General features: G+C 35.9%; 1 protein-coding gene across 10 annotated transcripts in view; it reads left to right on the top strand.

The window, feature by feature from the left end:
* NFAT5 (nuclear factor of activated T cells 5) overlaps positions 1-11,118 on the top strand; it is a 110,889-nt gene extending 99,771 nt beyond the window's left edge. For 7 of the 10 annotated variants that reach the window (XM_081512681.1, XM_081512674.1, XM_081512676.1 and 4 more), the window contains 5 exons: positions 1,619-1,699; positions 6,018-6,169; positions 7,185-9,660; positions 10,321-10,564; positions 11,017-11,118. In XM_081512681.1, coding sequence (XP_081368807.1) covers positions 1,619-1,699; positions 6,018-6,169; positions 7,185-9,660; positions 10,321-10,556 — 2,945 coding nt within the window. In that variant the 3' untranslated portion in view covers positions 10,557-10,564; positions 11,017-11,118. The remainder of the gene's footprint in view (positions 1-1,618; positions 1,700-6,017; positions 6,170-7,184; positions 9,661-10,320; positions 10,565-11,016) is intronic. The other 3 variants (XM_081512677.1, XM_081512680.1, XM_081512684.1) reach the window with 1 other exon arrangement.
* The last annotated feature ends 7,370 nt before the right edge of the window (positions 11,119-18,488 follow it).

Genomic DNA, 18,488 nt, shown 5'->3' with positions numbered 1-18,488 from the left:
ACTGCTTGTAGGTCCAAACTGGAATATGGCAACATGAAGAAAGAGGATTTCCCAGCCTGCCACCCTTCTTTTCCCTCTCCTGGCTCCATCCTCCACCTGGAGGGCCTTGATGCACCAGCTGATGCTCCTAAGCTCCGTTCACCCTATAGGCTTAAGATGGCACACATAGTCTATAGAGTAGTTGTGCAGAACATTTTGGTATCTTATGTACTTGGTATGTAGTCTAAAAGTAAGATTGGGGCAGGGGCTCAAGTGAACATAAACTGGCTCTGCATGCTTTGCCAGACACAAGCCCCTCTAAAGCCCTTTGAGTCTATACTGCCAAAAATATATCACATGTGCATCCTTTTAGACTGTTGCTTTGCAGACTTAAAAAACCTTTTGTTTCATTGCTAGTTAGTCACTGAACCATTGCTTGACCATTAATTTGTTTTACTTCCATCTTTTAAGACACAGAAATCATATTAGTTGTTTTTTGCAATGATTCTGCAGTGGTAATTGCTATAAGAAATGGAAGATAAAATATTTATTCATAATTTTTTGTTGCTTTAAAAACAAATGACTAAAACTTGTGTTAAAAGTAGAAATTTAAAAATTTTTCGAAGATTAGTTTCCATTCTTAAATCTGTAATTGTAGAATAAATGTTACACTTTAAAATTGTCTATGAATTTCTTTTCCAGTCAATTCTATTCAGTTTGATAATTTCACTCAATTAACAGTTCGTTCAGATTATCATTTGTTGGCCCTTACATATAGCATGCTTAGATACATTTTTAACCTCATTCTTAGGAGACATGTACATTTTGTCTTTTTATTCACAGTTAATTATCTTTATATTCTCTGTAACTATCATTTTGCATTATGATGTCAAGAATAAATTGATAATAAATTGGCTCAGTTCTTATTCTGGACAAGTTAGGGAATATAAATACATTGAAAAATAGAATTAGCATCTATTTAAATAAAATTATTATACAGTCATTTTAAGAAAACCTTTTATTTGGAATTTAACTTTACCATTCAAAACTGATCTCTACTCTTATGCTCATGACATTGAAAATTTTCATAGTAGGTGTACTTGATATGTGTAGATATAATAATGTAGTAATTCTTCATTAATAATAGCAAAGATTATTATTTCTAAGGCTTTATTAAAAAGTAACAATACTATATATTTTGTATATTCAGCACAGTTTTTAAAAAAAATTATCTCAATTATGTTTCTGAATCAGTATTTTTTAAATCATTTATGTAAGTGAATGGTGAATTTTTTTCATGCTAGTGTTACAGTATATTTGGTATCAATACGTTTTTAAAGACCTCATGTCAGTCTTCTACTCATTTGTGCTGTTACAAGAAAGATTTTTAAAAGTTGCTGTTATTTTTATTTTGTTTTAATAATAAGCATATGCTCCTGCCCACTTGGAGACTGGTGCATTTTAGAGGGTAGACTACTACCCTCTAGTGATTATAAAAACTCATCTGAACCTAGAATTTCTGTTGAACAAATAATTTAATAATGCTTTGTGAGAAAATACTCCTGTTAAAGAATTTTAAGATACATATTTTTCAGGATAAGTTTAAATAAATACATTAATCTTTTTTGTTTAATAACAGCAGCTGTTGCTTTGAATGTGAATGTAAAGAAGGAAATATCTAGTCCGGCAAGACCTTGCTCTTTCGAAGAAGCCATGAAAGGTACCAAGTTAATTCTGCTCAAAAACTGTAAATCAGTGATGCTATATATTTTCTCTAACAAACCTTACTATTTTATTTACTGTTGTGTACTTGAAACAGCAGATTATCTTTGATATTGTAAAATAAATACTTGTTTAACTTCACTGAATGCAGAGACTTGCTTCCCATCTTGATATTTCCCTTCATTTGCCATATAAACAACTTTTTAAAAAACATATGTTACAGTTAAGGAGTTTTTGTTTTGTTTTTTATTCCCTAATATTAAAAATCTTTAAAGTATATATAGAGTACAATAAGGTATGCAAAATAGCTGTATAAAGTTTCTTGCTGCCAGTGAGTAGGACTTGACATTGAGGCTGAAGAACCAAAATAAGAACTATTGGCATTTGAAAAAGTTGCTTTAGGTACCATTCTTTCTTCTGATATCATTATTTCCAAGCAGACAATGACGATATCTTCAGGGTGTTATAATGTGTTAGAGTAGACTCTTTTCTTAGCAGATTTCTCATACATCTGTGATGCTCAATTATGATGCTTTTGTGCCATTGTATGTTAAGATGTCAATTACATAATGGTCATTGATTTATTCTATAATTCTAACTTTTTCTTACACTTTTGCTGTTAAATTCATGACTTAAATTTTTAAATTTTATATACTTATATTTTTAAGGGGCATAATATCCTTAATACATTTTATCAAATACCATGGAATTTTTCCCTGTGTCATCGTAAAATTCAGCATTCACATATACAGTTCAGTATGGCTTGCCATTATAATTTCTGACCATCAACACTTCCAAAATAGGTTAATTAGGAATTATGCACTAGTGTGAAAAGAATAGAAGAGAAAACCAAAGGAGAAAAGGAAAGATATAGCCATTTGAATGCAGAGTTCCAAAGAATACCAAGGAGAGATAAGAAAGCGTTCCTCAGTGATCAGTGCAAAGAAATAGAGGAAAACAATAGAATGGGAAAAACTAGAGATCTCTTCAAGAAAATTAGAGATACCAAGGGAACATTTCAGGCAAAGATGGGCTCAATAAAGGACAGAAATGGTATGGACCTAACAGAAGCAGAAGATATTAAGAAGAGGTGGAAAGGATACACAGAAGAACTGTACAAAAAATCTTCACGACCCAGATAATTACGAAGGTGTGATCACTCACCTAGAGCCAGACATCCTGGAATGTGAAGTCAAGTGGGCCTTAGGAAGCATCACTACGAACAAAGCTAGTGGAGGTGATAGAATTCCAGGTGAGCTATTTCAGATCCTAAAAGATGATGCTGTGAAAGTGCTGCATTCAATAAGCCAGCAAATTTGGAAAACTCAGCAGTGGCCACAGGACCAGAAAAGGTCAGTTTTCATTCCAATCCCAGAGAAAGGCAGTGCCAAAGAATGCTCAAACTACCGCACAATTACACTCATCTCACACGCTATCAAAGTAATGCTCAAAATTCTCCAAGCCAGACTTCAGCAATACGTGAACCATGAACTTCCAGATGTTCAAGGTGGTTTTAGAAAAGGCAGAGGAACCAGGAATCAAATTGCCAGTGTCCACTGGATCATTGAAAAAGTGACAGAGTTCCAGAAAAACATCTACTTCAGTTTTACTGACTATGCCAAAGCCTTTGACTATGTCGATCACAACGAACTGTGGAAAATTCTGAAAGAGATGGGAATACCAGACCACCTGACCTGCCTCTTGAGAAACCTGTATGCAGGTCAGGAAGCAACAATTAGAACTGGGACATGGAAGAACAGACTGGTTCCAAATAGGAAAAGGAGTACATCAAGGCTGTATATTGTCACCCTGCTTATTTAACTTATATGCAGAGTACATCATGAGAAACGCTGGGCTGGATGAAGCATAAGCTGGAATCAAGATTGCCAGGAAAATTATCAATAACCTCTGATATGCAGATGACACCACCCTTATGGCAGAAAGTGAAGAAGAACTAAAGAGCCTCTTGATGAAAGAGGAGAGTGAAAAATTTGGCTTAAAGCTTAACATTCAGAAAACTAAGATCATGGCATCCAGTCCCATCACTTCATGGGAAATAGATGGCAAAACAGTGGAAACAGTGTCAGATTTATTTTGGGGGGCTCCAAAATCACTGCAGATGGTGACTGCAGCCATGAAATTAAAAGACGCTTACTCCTTGGAAGGAAAGTTATGACCAACCTAGACAGCATATTAAAAAGCAGAGACATTACTTTGTCAACAAAGGTCCGTCTAGTCAAAGCTGTGGTTTTTCCAGTAGTCATGTATGGATGTGAGAGTTGGACTGTGAAGAAAGCTGAGGGCCGAAGAATTGATGCTTTTGAACTGTGGTGTTGGAGAAAACTCTTGAGAGTCCCTTGGACAGCAAGGAGATCCAACCAGTCCATCCTAAAGGAGATCAGTCCTGGGTGTTCATTGGAAGGACTGATGTTGAAGCTGAAACTCCAATACTTTGGCTACCTCATGCAAAGAGTTGACTCATTGGAAAAGATCCTGATGCTGGAAAGGATTGGGGGCGGGAGGAGAAGGGGACGACAGAGGATGAGATGGTTGGATGGCATCATCGACTCAATGGACATGAGTTTGGGTAGACTCTGGGAGTTGGTGATGGACAGGGAGGCCTGGCGTGCTGCGATTCATGGGGTTGCAAAGAGTTGGACAGGACTGAGCGACTGAACTGAACAATAAGATTTAGAACTTGATACACAAATGTGACATTATATCCAGACATGAAAGCATTCATTTCTTCGTTCATTCAACAAATATTTATTTATTCCCTAGTATGCACCAGGCAACAACAACAAAATCTCTTGTCTTCATGAAACTCACATTCTAATAGAATCCAAAAGTAAGAATAGCAGTTGATGTTACAGGATCAACGTAAGACAATGCTAATTGTCTTTCAAATTATCCTGTGAGGTGGGCCTGTAATACTTTTAAATGCCTGCCTGTATCTGAAGCTTTGACTCAGACAGAATTGAGTTGTAAGTTGAATTGTGTTGGTATTGATAGAATCTAGGTGAAAATAGATCCAGAGAACTCACGCATAAATGATTTCTTAGAGTAATGAAAGCAGAATATCAAAAGTAGGCACTTTTTCCTCCCCCAGCATAATCAGTTTCCATAGTGATTGTTTCTAGCCAATTGGCTGTGAGAAAGGTTGAATAAAGACCAGAAGATTTCTAGTAATTTTAAGTCAAAATATTTACAATAATAACTATCCTGCTTATATACCATATTCCATTTTAAAACCCTCTTTGTGGCCAGGATTTCTTTTCCAGTATCATGTATAAAAATATTGAATCACCTTTTTGTACACCTGAAGCTAATATAATATTGTGTTAGGTTTTTCAACTAAAAAAAAAAGTTTAACAGCTAAGCTTTCTAAGGAATCTGTATTTCTTTACACAGAGTCTCAAAGTAGTGATAAACCTTGAGCTCAGAATTTGGCTTGTGTTCAGCTCAGAAGCCTGCCGTCAGCGACACTTCATCAGTGTGCCCCACTAAGTGCCAGTGGCAGGCTTAAATAGACAAAAAAGAAAGAGAATCAAGGGGAAAAGTAGGTAGCATGAAGTGGTAGAACCTACATATCTGCTACATATTGCCTCTCCTTGGTTTCTAATCTGTAACTACTTCTGAAAATGGAAGTAGGTGGAAGTAGAAAAATACTTGCTGGTTTTGCTTTGGAAATTTAATTGGTAAACCTAAAATATTAGTTGTACTTAAATTTCTGAAAAGAAGAAAAATTAAGTCCTATCTCGAGAAATGTGTTCATATGTCAGTTTGGCAAATTCAAGTTTTCTAAGACATTAATTTAGAAAAGTGAATCTATTTGATTAGTTGATGGGATCTTCTAATGAGAAGCTTGAGTTTTGTTGAGGAGAGAAATGTTCAAGCAATCCTATAACCCCCAAAAGTTTGACTTTGTAATTTCCAGGCAACCAGATACTAAGAGAAGACTATAACAGTTGTGACTGAGTAGCTTTAACCTCCTGGAGATTTCCAGGCTGCATGGTCATGTTAAGCAGTGTAATTCAGGGCCTTTTGAAGAGTGCTGAGAGGTATAACTTGATAACTGAGTGCTCAAGCTTGTTGATATTTAACTTATCCTCAGGCTACTACCAGGAGTCCTCAAGGTACTGCTACTTACTTAAAAAGAGGGAGGACACACTTTGGACACATTTTGTATCTCATGCTACTATCAGAGCATCAAAAAACTAATGTTTTGAGTCATGACTAAGGTGTCAACACACAGTAGAATGATACAGTTGATTTCAGTGATTTTCAACTTTTTTTTTTTTTTGGTGTGTGTGCAGCAATGAAAACTACTGGATGTAACTTAGATAAGGTAAATATGCTTCCTCCTAATGCTCTGATCACTCCACTCATATCAAGCACTATGATTAAGAGTGAAGACATTACTCCAATGGAAGTAACAGCAGAGAAAAGATCGCCTTCTATTTTTAAGGTGAGCTACATTGACTAGTGCCCTGTCACATCTTAACCTCAAATATAAAAATAGTTATATTTTGAGTAGTTTGATTTCTTTTCCCTGATTATGCTTTTTACTTTTCCTATTTCTTTTATACCTGTTTCTCTTTGGATGCACTTAATGAATTTTGCTTTATAGAGTAAATGATTTTACTGCAGAGCAAATAAAATAGAATAGCCTGCAGAGCAACTTCCAATATACATTTTTGACAATAGAGGAATTAATGCATTAGCTGGACCTTTGTGATGTTTGGTATAATAAAAGTACAGGTTTAACATTTTCAAAACTAGAGACATTTTGTTTCCTTTTTCTTCCCCAGTCTTTTCGTATAACTCCTTTTCCATTTTTCTCTTATTTCTCCCTCCCAATAATGTTATAAGTGATGCACAAATGGAGATATTTTAAAATTTGCTAGTAATTCATGAACCATAGAGTTAATGTGTACTTACTGTCCTAAGCATATCTGCTGCTGCTGCTAAGTCGCTTCAGTCGTGTCCGACTCTGTGCGACCCCATAGATGGCAGGCCATCAGGCTCCGCTGTCCCCGGGATTCTCCAGGCAAGAATACTGGAGTGGGTTGCCATTTCCTTCTCCAGTGCGTGAAAGGGAAAAGTGAAAGTGAAGTTGCTCAGTCGTGTCCGACTCTTAGCAACCCCATGGACTGCAGCCTACCAGGCTCCTCCATCCATGGGATTTTCCAGGCAAGAGTACTGGAGTGGGGTGCCATTGCCTTCTCCCCTAAGCATATCAATAGCTGATTATTCGTCTATGTCTACTTCTGTTGTTTGACTGTCTTTGCTTATATGCTTCTTTAAAAATCCTGATGACAGTAAGACATAATGTTATCACTTATAATCATAGTCTTACACTTGTTTTCCAAATAATAATATAGACTGGGATTGGTCCTGCATATGTTTTTATAATAATAATTTTTGAAGAATTGTATGAGCTCATTTATACATATATGTATTATTTGGCTTTTATTTTTTAGACTACAAAGACAGTTGGATCAACTCAACAAACATTAGAAAATATCTCTCACATAGCAGGAAATGGGTCTTTTTCATCATCATCTTCCCACTTAACTTCTGAAAATGAAAAGCAACAACAGATTCAGCCCAAGGCATACAACCCAGAGACGCTGACAACTATCCAAACACAGGACATTTCACAGCCTGGTACTTTTCCAGCAGTTTCTGCATCTAGTCAGCTGCCCAACAGTGATGCACTACTACAGCAGGCTACACAGTTTCAAACAAGAGAAACTCAGTCTAGAGAGGTGTTACAGTCAGATGGTACAGTGGTTAACTTGTCACACCTGACTGAGACATCACAGCAACAGCAGCAGTCTCCACTGCAAGAACAAGCACAGACTTTACAGCAGCAGATTTCATCGAATATTTTCCCTTCACCAAATAGTGTGAGTCAGCAACTACAAAATACGATACAACACTTGCAGGCAGGGAGTTTTACGAGCAGTACTGCCAGTGGCAGCAATGGAAATGTTGACTTGGTCCAACAAGTTTTAGAAGCACAACAACAGTTATCTTCAGTTTTATTTTCTGCTCCAGATGGTAACGAGAATGTTCAAGAACAGCTTAGTGCAGACATTTTTCAACAAGTCAGTCAAATTCAAAATAGCGTAAGCCCTGGAATGTTTTCCTCAACAGAACCAGCAGTCCATACCAGACCAGATAATTTAATAGCTGGAAGAGCTGAAAGTGTTCACCCACAGAGTGAAAACACATTGTCTAATCAGCAACAGCAGCAACAGCAAGTGATGGAATCCTCAGCTGCAATGGTGATAGAGATGCAACAGAGTATCTGCCAGGCAGCTGCCCAGATTCAGTCAGAGCTGTTTCCTTCATCTGCTTCAGCAAATGGAAACCTTCAGCAGTCTCCAGTTTACCAGCAGACTTCTCATATGATGAGTGCGTTATCAGCCAATGAGGACATGCAAATGCAATGTGAATTGTTTTCTTCTCCTCCAGCAGTTTCTGGAAATGAAACTACTACAACTACCACACAGCAGGTTGCAACTTCTGGCACTACCCTGTTTCAGACATCAAATTCAGGAGATGGAGAAGAAACTGGAGCACAAGCAAAACAGATTCAGAACAGTGTCTTTCAGACCATGGTCCAAATGCAACATAGTGGGGACAGTCAGCCTCAAGTTGGCCTTTTTTCATCTACAAAAAGTATGATAAGTGTTCAAAATAGTGGTACCCAGCAGCAAGGCAATGGTTTATTCCAGCAAGGTAATGAGATGATGTCACTTCAATCAGGGAATTTTTTGCAGCAGTCTTCTCATTCACAGGCTCAGCTTTTTCATCCTCAGAATCCTATTGCTGATGCTCAGAACCTTTCCCAGGAAACTCAAGGTTCTATTTTTCATAGTCCAAGTCCTATTGTCCACAGTCAGACTTCTACAGCCTCCTCTGAACAAATGCAGCCTCCAATGTTTCACTCTCAAAATACCATGGCTGTGCTGCAGGGCTCTTCTGTTCCTCAAGACCAACAGTCAGCCAACATATTTCTTTCCCAAAGTCCAATGAATAATCTTCAAACCAACACAGTGGCCCAAGAAGAACAGATTTCATTTTTTGCAGCTCAGAATTCAATTTCTCCGCTTCAGTCAACATCAAACACTGAGCAGCAAGCTGCTTTCCAGCAGCAGGCTCCAATATCACACATTCAGACCCCTATGCTTTCACAGGAGCAGGCACAACCCTCCCAGCAAGGTCTGTTTCAGCCTCAGGTTTCCCTAGGCTCCCTTCCTCCTAACCCAATGCCTCAAAACCAACAAGGAACAATCTTTCAGTCACAGCACTCAATGGTTGCCATCCAGAGTAACTCTCCATCCCAGGAGCAGCAGCAGCAGCAGCAACAGCAGCAGCAACAACAGAGCATTTTATTCAGCAACCAGAACACCATGGCACCGATGGCGTCTCAAAAGCAGCCACCACCAAACATGATATTCAATCCAAGTCAAAATCCAGTGGCCAGTCAGGAGCAGCAGAACCAATCAATTTTCCATCAACAAAATAATATGGCCCCAATGAATCAAGAGCAGCAGCCCATGCAATTTCAGAACCAGACCACAGTTTCCTCACTTCAGAACCCAGGCCCTGCCCAATCCGAATCATCACAGAGCGCCTTGTTTCATAGCTCGCCTCAGATCCAGTTGGTCCAAGGGTCACCCAGTTCTCAAGAGCAGCAAGTAACACTCTTCCTCTCTCCAGCATCCATGTCTGCATTGCAGACCAGTATAAACCAACAAGACATGCAACAGTCTCCCCTTTATTCCCCTCAGAACAACATGCCTGGAATCCAGGGAGCCACATCTTCACCTCAACCACAGGCTACTTTATTTCACAACACTACAGGAGGTACAATGAACCAGCTACAGAATTCTCCTGGCTCTTCTCAGCAGACATCTGGAATGTTCTTATTTGGCATTCAAAATAGTAAGAAACTCTTTCTAATCTCCCATTTCTTAAATGTTATTGGTTGAAATGGTCACGTTTTTGTTACTAGAAGGAAGCACAATACAGTGGTTTTAAGAGCATAGGTTGTAGTTGGACAGAATTGAGTTCAAGTCCCAGCTGTACCACTTATAGACTGAGACCTTGGACAGGTTATTTCACATGCATGAGAGCCTCCATTTCCACATCTAAAATGGTAGTAATATTACATACTTGACAAGGATATTGGGAGGATTAAAGGTGGTGATATATATAAATGTATGTGTCTGCCATTTTGAGGTATAACCTTGAAAGGAAGATGAAGTACAAATGACAGAAAATTTTTCAGCCAGTTAAAGCAAGTAGTTTCCAAGGAGGTAGAAACCCATGTTTCTTTAATGTTTATGTACCAAGGACATTATATAGGACTTATGTTGATAACTAAGCAATGTTGTATTTTTATACTGCTTAGAGAAAACTGAGGATGCATTCTACTACTGTTTGATGAAAACCTTTTTGGAGGCTGTCAGGTTCCTCACTTTTAAGTCTCTAATGAGTGAACAAAGTAATGCATTTATAGTAAATACCTAGTAAATACCTTCTTATGAATCTAAACAGAAAATAACTAATCAGGTAGTTTCTCTGTTTTAAATATCTTTGCAGACTGTAGTCAGCTTTTAACTTCTGGACCAGCTACATTGCCAGATCAGTTGATGGCCATAAGTCCACCAGGGCAGCCACAAAACGAGGGCCAGCCACCTGTGACAACACTTCTTTCTCAGCAAATGCCAGAGAATTCTCCACTGGCATCCTCTATAAACACCAACCAGAACATTGAAAAGATCGATTTGCTTGTTTCATTGCAAAACCAAGGGAACAACTTAACTGGCTCCTTTTAACTAGATATGTAAGTAATGCATTTTGGCTTCTTTTTTATTGACAAGCATCAATAAATTTTATTATTCTTAGCATACTTGGGTTAAATATTAATACTGTTTAGATTCTGATCTTTTAAAATATGGCTTTATCACAAAATGGTACCTTTTTTATCCTGAATTGATTGCTCTGAATGATAGCTTATAGTCGTATTGTTAATACTGGGCATTCCTCTGGCTCGTAAGTTTCTTTGCCCTTGAAATGACAGAACATCTTATGAATGTACTATATATTGGATATAATTACATCTCATATTTCACTTCCTCAAGAAGTAAACCTTGACTCTGAAAAAATATGACAGTATAAATGTGGTAAAGTATCATTTATAGTACTATAATATACTTTGAGATCATTCAGGGCAACAGGAACTTTGTAAATGCTTTCCCTCCCTAGTGAGTTATATTAAACATCTTCTTTTTTTAGAAATTCCATGAAGAAAATCCTGATTTCAAGATATCCTGAGATCTTGTGATTCCATGAGGATTATTGAACTGTTACTTTAAAAAGAAAACAAAATATGAAAAACTGTGATTGAGTAAATGGATAGATTTTACTCTGGCTGCAAAAGAGCACACCTTGGCTACCTATTGCAGTGATTAACCACCATTGTTAACATCTTTATGTTTTATGTTCCTAATAACAGTGATGACTGAGAATCTATTTGAGTTTCCAGCTGACAGAATTAATTATTGCTATTTTCGTAGGCACTCTTTCTTTAAAAGTACAGTTTAAATTGACAAGCTGGATCACTCAGTTATTATTGCTATTAGAAAATAATTCATGTTTCATGTTTACTTTTGTTCATTTGTATTTTCTTTTCTGCATTGTTTAGTCAAGTAGCGGCTTATAAAAAAGAGTTCAAATAATAACTAAGGCTGTGATTTTTCAGTATAAAAAGCACAGCTATTGGCTATAGTGAAGGAATCTTTTCTCAGTTTTTATGGAGAAACTGAAGGGTTAACATTCTGACAAGTAGGCTGTATTAAGAGCTCTGCACGGATAAGAGGTCTCTATCACAGACAACACACTTACAAATAGGGAACAGCTGGAATGCTATTGATTTTATTTTTCAGAGAGTCGTTAGTTCTCTATGTTTCTGTTAAGGGTTTTAGCCATAACTGTGCATAGAAAAATAAATATCTTGCTTTATTAAAAAAATTAAGGGGACGATATATGGTAAATTATGTTCTGATAGCCTCCTACAGTAGTTAAAACTGACAGCAATTTGAGTCTGTTTTCTTCTTTTCCCAGTCTTGGACTGGTATTCCCTTTTTATGTTCATCTGTGTTATTCTTCCCCTCTTCACTTTATTTTAGACAATTAGTAATATGATACTAGCTTTCTGACCCTGTAGTAACTTAAATGAAAAGACCATGTTGATCTAGGGTAATCCAGCAACTCCTGCAGCACAGTCAGGGGGCTATCCTTTCAGGAATGAGGGGAACTGACTCCTGAGAAATAAGAAACAATGCATTTTTTTCCCATGAACGGTGCTGTTCTGAAGTCTTCAAATTTTTCCCTCTTGTAGGAAGCAGTGTAAATGTTAATTAAAAAAAGAGAGGCAAATTAAAATTTCTTGAAACATCACTTCTCCCTGAGCTGTAGTGAGTGTAATTCACTTGTCACCTCAGTGCTTTACAGTTTGAAGTGGTCATTTACCTGATGGTTCCCACAAGCCTTAGGCTTTACCAGGGTCATATCATTGACTTAAAGTAAAGAATTCATTTGTGTTACATCTATAGAGAGCAAAATAACACACTCCAGAACTTGCAGTTGTAGTATTAGTTATACAGATTTGGGTGTTCTCACCACCCATGGGATGCCTGCTTCTCACTACAACCTGTTCTCTGGACATATGCTTATGTCTTATTCTCCTTTTGGCATGTAGAAAGCTGTTAATACAGTTTAAGGCCAAATTGTGTGTGGCTTCTATATGTAGATAAGATGTTTTGGCATTCTTGTCTGTTTCATTTATTTTTTAAATGTACAAAAAATAGCCTGTTAATTGTTCGTTCAAGGCTACATTTCTGTTCTTTATTTTTGTCTTTTCTATCCTGTACATTTAGTTGAACTTTGTGGAATTGTGGTGTTGGTTTTGTTTATACAGCTGGATTTTTCCCCCTTTTTGTGATGGTCTTCCTTGGTTCTTTGAATGTACCCTTCTTTAATTTGTTTTTTTCTCTTTGGTCTCATTTATTCTTCCCTCCACCCCCAACCCTTTCTTTCTTTCTCTCTCTGATTGAGAGGCATTGAATTATGTTTTCAGTAGTACAGGCTTCTTGCCGATATGAAGGGAACTTTTCAGAAAGAGACCTACTCTGGGTCATTTAATTTTGAATACAGTTTTCAATCGTTCAAGTTTTGGATGGTTTATATCTAATGTGTGTTTCATTTTTTTGGAAAGCTATATTTTGTATTTAGGAAATGGTATACTATTTTGCTATTTGTACTGAGTGAGTACATTGGCATAAATATAGAAATTTATATATATACATATATATAAACTATTCTTTTTTTGCCACACATTTTTGTGGTAAATTTGTGAGTTTGTCTGATGTTCTACCACAACGTGGCGTCTGATAAAAGTGAGGGGGGGGGTTTGTTATGTCTTTATTGAGTATTTAAGTATCTTTTGAAACAAATGACCTGTTCATCTATGGCCATTCCATCAGGCAGTTATGTGATTAGTGGGCTAAAGTCAGCTTACTATGTGTTCGCTGGATCTTACACTCAGCAAAATGTTAAAGTATGGAAACCCATGTAGGCAGTTGTGTCAAATGGTGTTTCACAAGAATGAGCCATCCAGTCTTTGCTCACTATATATTTAATATTTTATTATTGTTGTTATTGTTATTATTAATTGGCTTTCTGTATTCTATGCCTTTTATTTATAAAGACACTAAAAAAAACATGTTTGTAATTTTAATAACATTTTCCCCATCTTGTAATAACCAGAGCTACTTTATAAATTCTCTAAACCAAAAGCATTTTCATATATATATATATATATATATATGTATGTATGTATGTATATATATATATCTCCCCACCCCATTAGGAAAAATTACCCAGTATAGTTCAGGTTATGAGAAGGACCAGCCACACAATCCAGTGCTTCAGTTTTAAAATGGATAACTAATTACAGAGGGCTGACTGATGTTAGAAAGCTTATCCACCAGTATAAAAATAAGTAGAAATAAAATGCTGTAAGTTTATTTCTGAGTTTTCTGAATTTTTTCCCAAGAGATTACACAGGAGATTCAGGAAAGTCTATTTGTTCATCAAGTTCCACTGTTAATGCTGCTCTATGGATGAAGTGGTGGCAAGAAGACTGGCTTGTGTGCTGACTTCTGTTATTTAGCAAGAAGTTTATCATTGTAAAATGCTGATTGCCAATGCCAAGTCACCAGGGACCAATTTTCTGTTTTGTAATATCTCAGTTTAGAACAGAACATATACCTGAACTGTAGTGGTTTGATTGGATGGAGGCAGAAAACCCAACTTTTATTTTCATAAATTTTGTGGTTATTTGTACAAGGGCTGTGCTAAGATACCATATTCTTAATTCAGTAATGATTTTTTTTTTAACATTGTTAAATGTTCCTTACCGCTAAAAGGTCAATGTTAAGTACAGCATTCAGAACATATTATTTGGTTACAAAAAGTATTTGTCTTCTTATTGAAGAGTTAGCTTAGTAGTCAGTGGTTGATACTTGTGCTAATAATACAGATTCAAGATTACTGTTACAAGTTACATCTATATAAGGAGAGATTCCAAGAGCCAGCAGAGTCCTTGGAAACAACAATTTATTAAATTTACTTATGGCAGAAGGACTTAAGTGAACTATAAACCACATTTTATTCCTTTATATTGTTACATTCAATTGTTCTTGCCCTTAGGAACTCACATGAATGCTTGGAGCTTATCTGTATGTCTGCATGAGTGTGTGTGTATGTGTGTGTTTGTCCTTTATTCCTTATTGTCATTCCATTATCTATCCACACCAACATGGGAGAAGTTGCATACAACAATTAGAAGTTGTATTTTGCTTCTTAACTTTATTTTGTTACCTTTGTAATTAGAGTATTATGTTGTTATTTAACCAATGCAAATCTGTTTTCACCAGTCTCCCTAGAACAGGTTTTTAAAGGGCTTTGTTTATCGTAGAAGCAGTATTAGCGAGGGACCTTCCTTCCTTTCTTTTTTGTAATATTGCTTATGCTGTAGTTGGGAATTTCATTACAGTGCGTTTCTTGCCCATCAGAACCTCAGTTAATCCACCTAGGAAAAACTGTCAAAGGGAATGAGAAAGAAACTGTATCTAAGTCCCCCTTAGAACTAAGAGAATAATTCATTTTGACCATTTAAGCCATTATAGATACTTATTTTGGAAAAGTATAACCTGTTTAGATGCATCAGCAATTATAGACCAGAAATTAAATGCTTAAATCAAAATTAAGCAAAGCCTCAAAATTCAACATGGTTTTATAAATACTCACTGGGAGTACTTGAGAATTTTTTCATCTTGTGGGAATTTCTGTTTTAGTATTTGTTTTCTAGTTGATTTTTTTCTAGTTAATTGAAAATTATATTAGACCTATTAGCTTCTGACCACTCTGCTTCATGACCACAGGCTTCATCCCTTAGCAAGACAGCTGTGTTATATCTGCATGCCTTTGTTTTGTGGAGGGACTTAATACAAGAGAGCGTGTATAGTTCAGTGGCTTTATTAGAAAAATGACTCAGAATATATATACCCCAGTGAATGGGGTAGTATAATCTCATAACATGTATTAAAAAGAGGTTTTCCTGTCTGCTTATTTGTGTCACTAGAGCTAAATAGTGAAGATGATGTTCATAATGTAGTAAATACCAGAATAATACCTAGAATATCATTTGTGACTTGCCCAGCGTTCTGATTACTTCTTTAATTCCCCTTTGTTTTTGTGTCATTCTAGCCGCATTTATTAATATAACTATTTTTATTCCACTTTCTCTTTCAGGAAATTTTTTAAATTAATATTTTATATCTAGATTAAATGCTTATGGAAAAGTGCCTTTTTACCATGATAGTGCCCCTTTCTTATGATTTCATTTTTCATTGTTGCCAAAAACACATAGGCAAATGACTAATAGTCTAGACTTTCATTTTTTCTTTTTAGTAATTCTTTTCTCCATTTCTTGATCACCATAGAAAAAACCGTTTCAAACCCTCCTAACGACCATTGGCAGAAGAGGAACAGAAAAGATACATAGCTAGGATTGTTTCTTTGAAAGAGGATAAGTAAAAGATCCTCTTTTAGACTTTATATAAATTAGCTAAATTTGTCTTCATCTTGACCAACTAATAATAAGTCTTAATCTGAATGCTATCAACAATTTTACTATATGTGAGACTATGGCTCAAATGTGTATGGTTAACTTTCAGAAAGGAAGTGTTTGAAGCACCTGCTCTGCTCTTAATTATAAGATGGATGAAAATAAATCAATAACACATAGTTTAGATAAAGCTTGGTAATGTCAATTTTTCTAATGATAGAGAGTCAAATAATTCATTGTTTTGTGCCTCTTGCCCATCATAACCTTAGTAATCTGCCCATGAAAAATAGTTGCAAAAGAAATGAAGTTATATCTGAGTCCCCCAGAACTAAAATAATTCCTTGCAGCCAGACACAGTTGGATCGGATGTCCCTCTGTTTTTTTTGTTGTTGTTGTTAATTTTGCCTATGTTCCAGCTCCTCACCATAGTGGTGGTGCCTAAAGAAAGGGCCGTTAGCAGCGAACAGGTCAGGATGGTAGTAACTTAGAGATAGAGCTGCTTTCCCTATGTGAGTTTTTCCATGACTGTTGGTGGCTCTAAAGACTGCAGATCTTTATGCAATATTCTCAATACCCTAATGATATTATGCACTTTAATCATTCCAAAGAAGTAAAAAATGCTGTATAGTGATGATTCCTTTTGATGAATACATTTTAACTGTTTAGAATATTTTATGTCCCTTTTTATTTTGGATATCCAACTTGGTATGTTATGGGAATATTTTCTAAAATGACTGTACAGTAGGACTTACTAAGGCTTTGAGATGTAACTGACTATAAGGGGAAATGATTACACTTCAGAAAATCATTTTAGAAACATTAAAATGTTCAGCTTTCTAATCTATATGTTTGAGAGTTAATTAACCAGCTTTCTTCCTATATTTTTTGTTTCATATTAATAACATAGTATATAGTTTTCTACATGTGCATATAAACCAATGGTTCTCAAAATGTGGTCCTCAGCCCACCAGCCAATATCTGTATCACCTGGAAACTAGTTAAAAATACAAAATCTTGGGCCTTATTCCAGACACAGTGAATCAGAAACTCTGGAGTGGGACTCAGCAATCTGTTTTTAACAAACCTTCTGTTAAAGGTGATTCTGATGCATGCCAAAGTTTGAGAACCACTGGTTTATAGTGTATACAGTAAAATGTATTACTAGAAAGGGCTTTTTTTCCACTCACACAATTATACATTGTTCTAAATGTAAATTCAGTTTAACCTGGTTATCCATAATCATTTACTGGTAATGATAATTTATTCTCAGTACTACCTATAGAAATATATTTTATGTACATATACAATTAGTCCAGTTATTGATAATTCAGTTAACTTAGTTTGGTGTATTCCTACCACATACTAAAAAGTTTACATTAAATGACTGATTTAAATATATAGGTGCAATGGTCTATATTTTTATTTTAACTATGGTGACATTTAAGTAGCTAACATAATTGACGGGTGCTAAAGTCTCCTGTTTATCCATAAAATGGGTACATTGTGGGCAGTGATAATACAAGCTTCATTTTCATTGCCTCTTACCTTACCAGCAGACGACAGTTTTGTCCTGGCTAGACCAACTCTCAGAACAAAATTATTTGACATTCCTTATATTTACATTTGTATCTGAGCTATTAAACAACATGGCTAGCCAGGTCAACAAAGCACCTTATTTAATTTCTTTTTTTAATAGATAAATCTTCTTTTAAAATAGCTTGCTTTTTGACACACTGGAAATATAACTACCCTTGGTTGGAACTTATGCTTCAGATGAGATGTTAAATAAGACACTGTGTTATTTAATTTAGGCATTTCTCCCTTTCCAATTATATGCAACTAACCATAAGATAAATAGATTTATTTATTCATTTTAATCTCCCTCTATAATTCAGTACCTCCATAATTGCTGGTGTTTACAAATCACCAATTAATAAATTCATGAAAGAAAAATGCACATTTCAAAATAAAAATCACCACTGCTGTCTTTGCTTAATAGTAGCAGTGGAAATTTAAGTGGCTTACTCTACATACTTTGGTGCTGGAAATACATAGGCAAACTGTTGGGAGATGCTCTAGCTACATTCCTGCTTTCTTGTTCCTGTTACCATCTTTACCACCTTATTGCATACTATATTCTTATTACATAAGGCATTCTACCATACCACAATATTATTCAACTCCAACTTGTAATATTTTCTTTAAAAGTTCTGTTTTTAACCATATCACCATGCTTTCTTTTCCCAGAAGTAATTTGTCTAATTTGAGATAGTTTGTATAACTATTATTATTTTAGCTAATGAGCCTCAGGACAGCACACACAAACACACACACACATGCCATCTCAAATGTTTGAGAGTGACTTTGGAATCAGATTAAAGAACTGTCCTGCACAGAAGTGTTTATGACTTTGAGTGACAAACTGATTCCAGTGACATTGAGCTAATTTCTTTTGATCTAATGAATGTATATGCTTCACCTTGTTCCCTTACTTTGAATTGATAAGCTCCAAGTATTTATTACTTTTTTGGGATACTTTTTACTGAGTTCATTCATTTGTTTTACTTAGGCTTTT

This window comes from Giraffa tippelskirchi, chromosome 7 (genome assembly GCF_054371585.1).
Source record: "Giraffa tippelskirchi isolate mGirTip1 chromosome 7, T2T-mGirTip1v1.2.pri, whole genome shotgun sequence".
Classification (NCBI taxonomy): Eukaryota; Metazoa; Chordata; class Mammalia; order Artiodactyla; family Giraffidae; genus Giraffa; species Giraffa tippelskirchi.
Note: the sequence above shows the minus strand (reverse complement) of the source record. Positions and strands in the feature narration are given on the sequence as shown.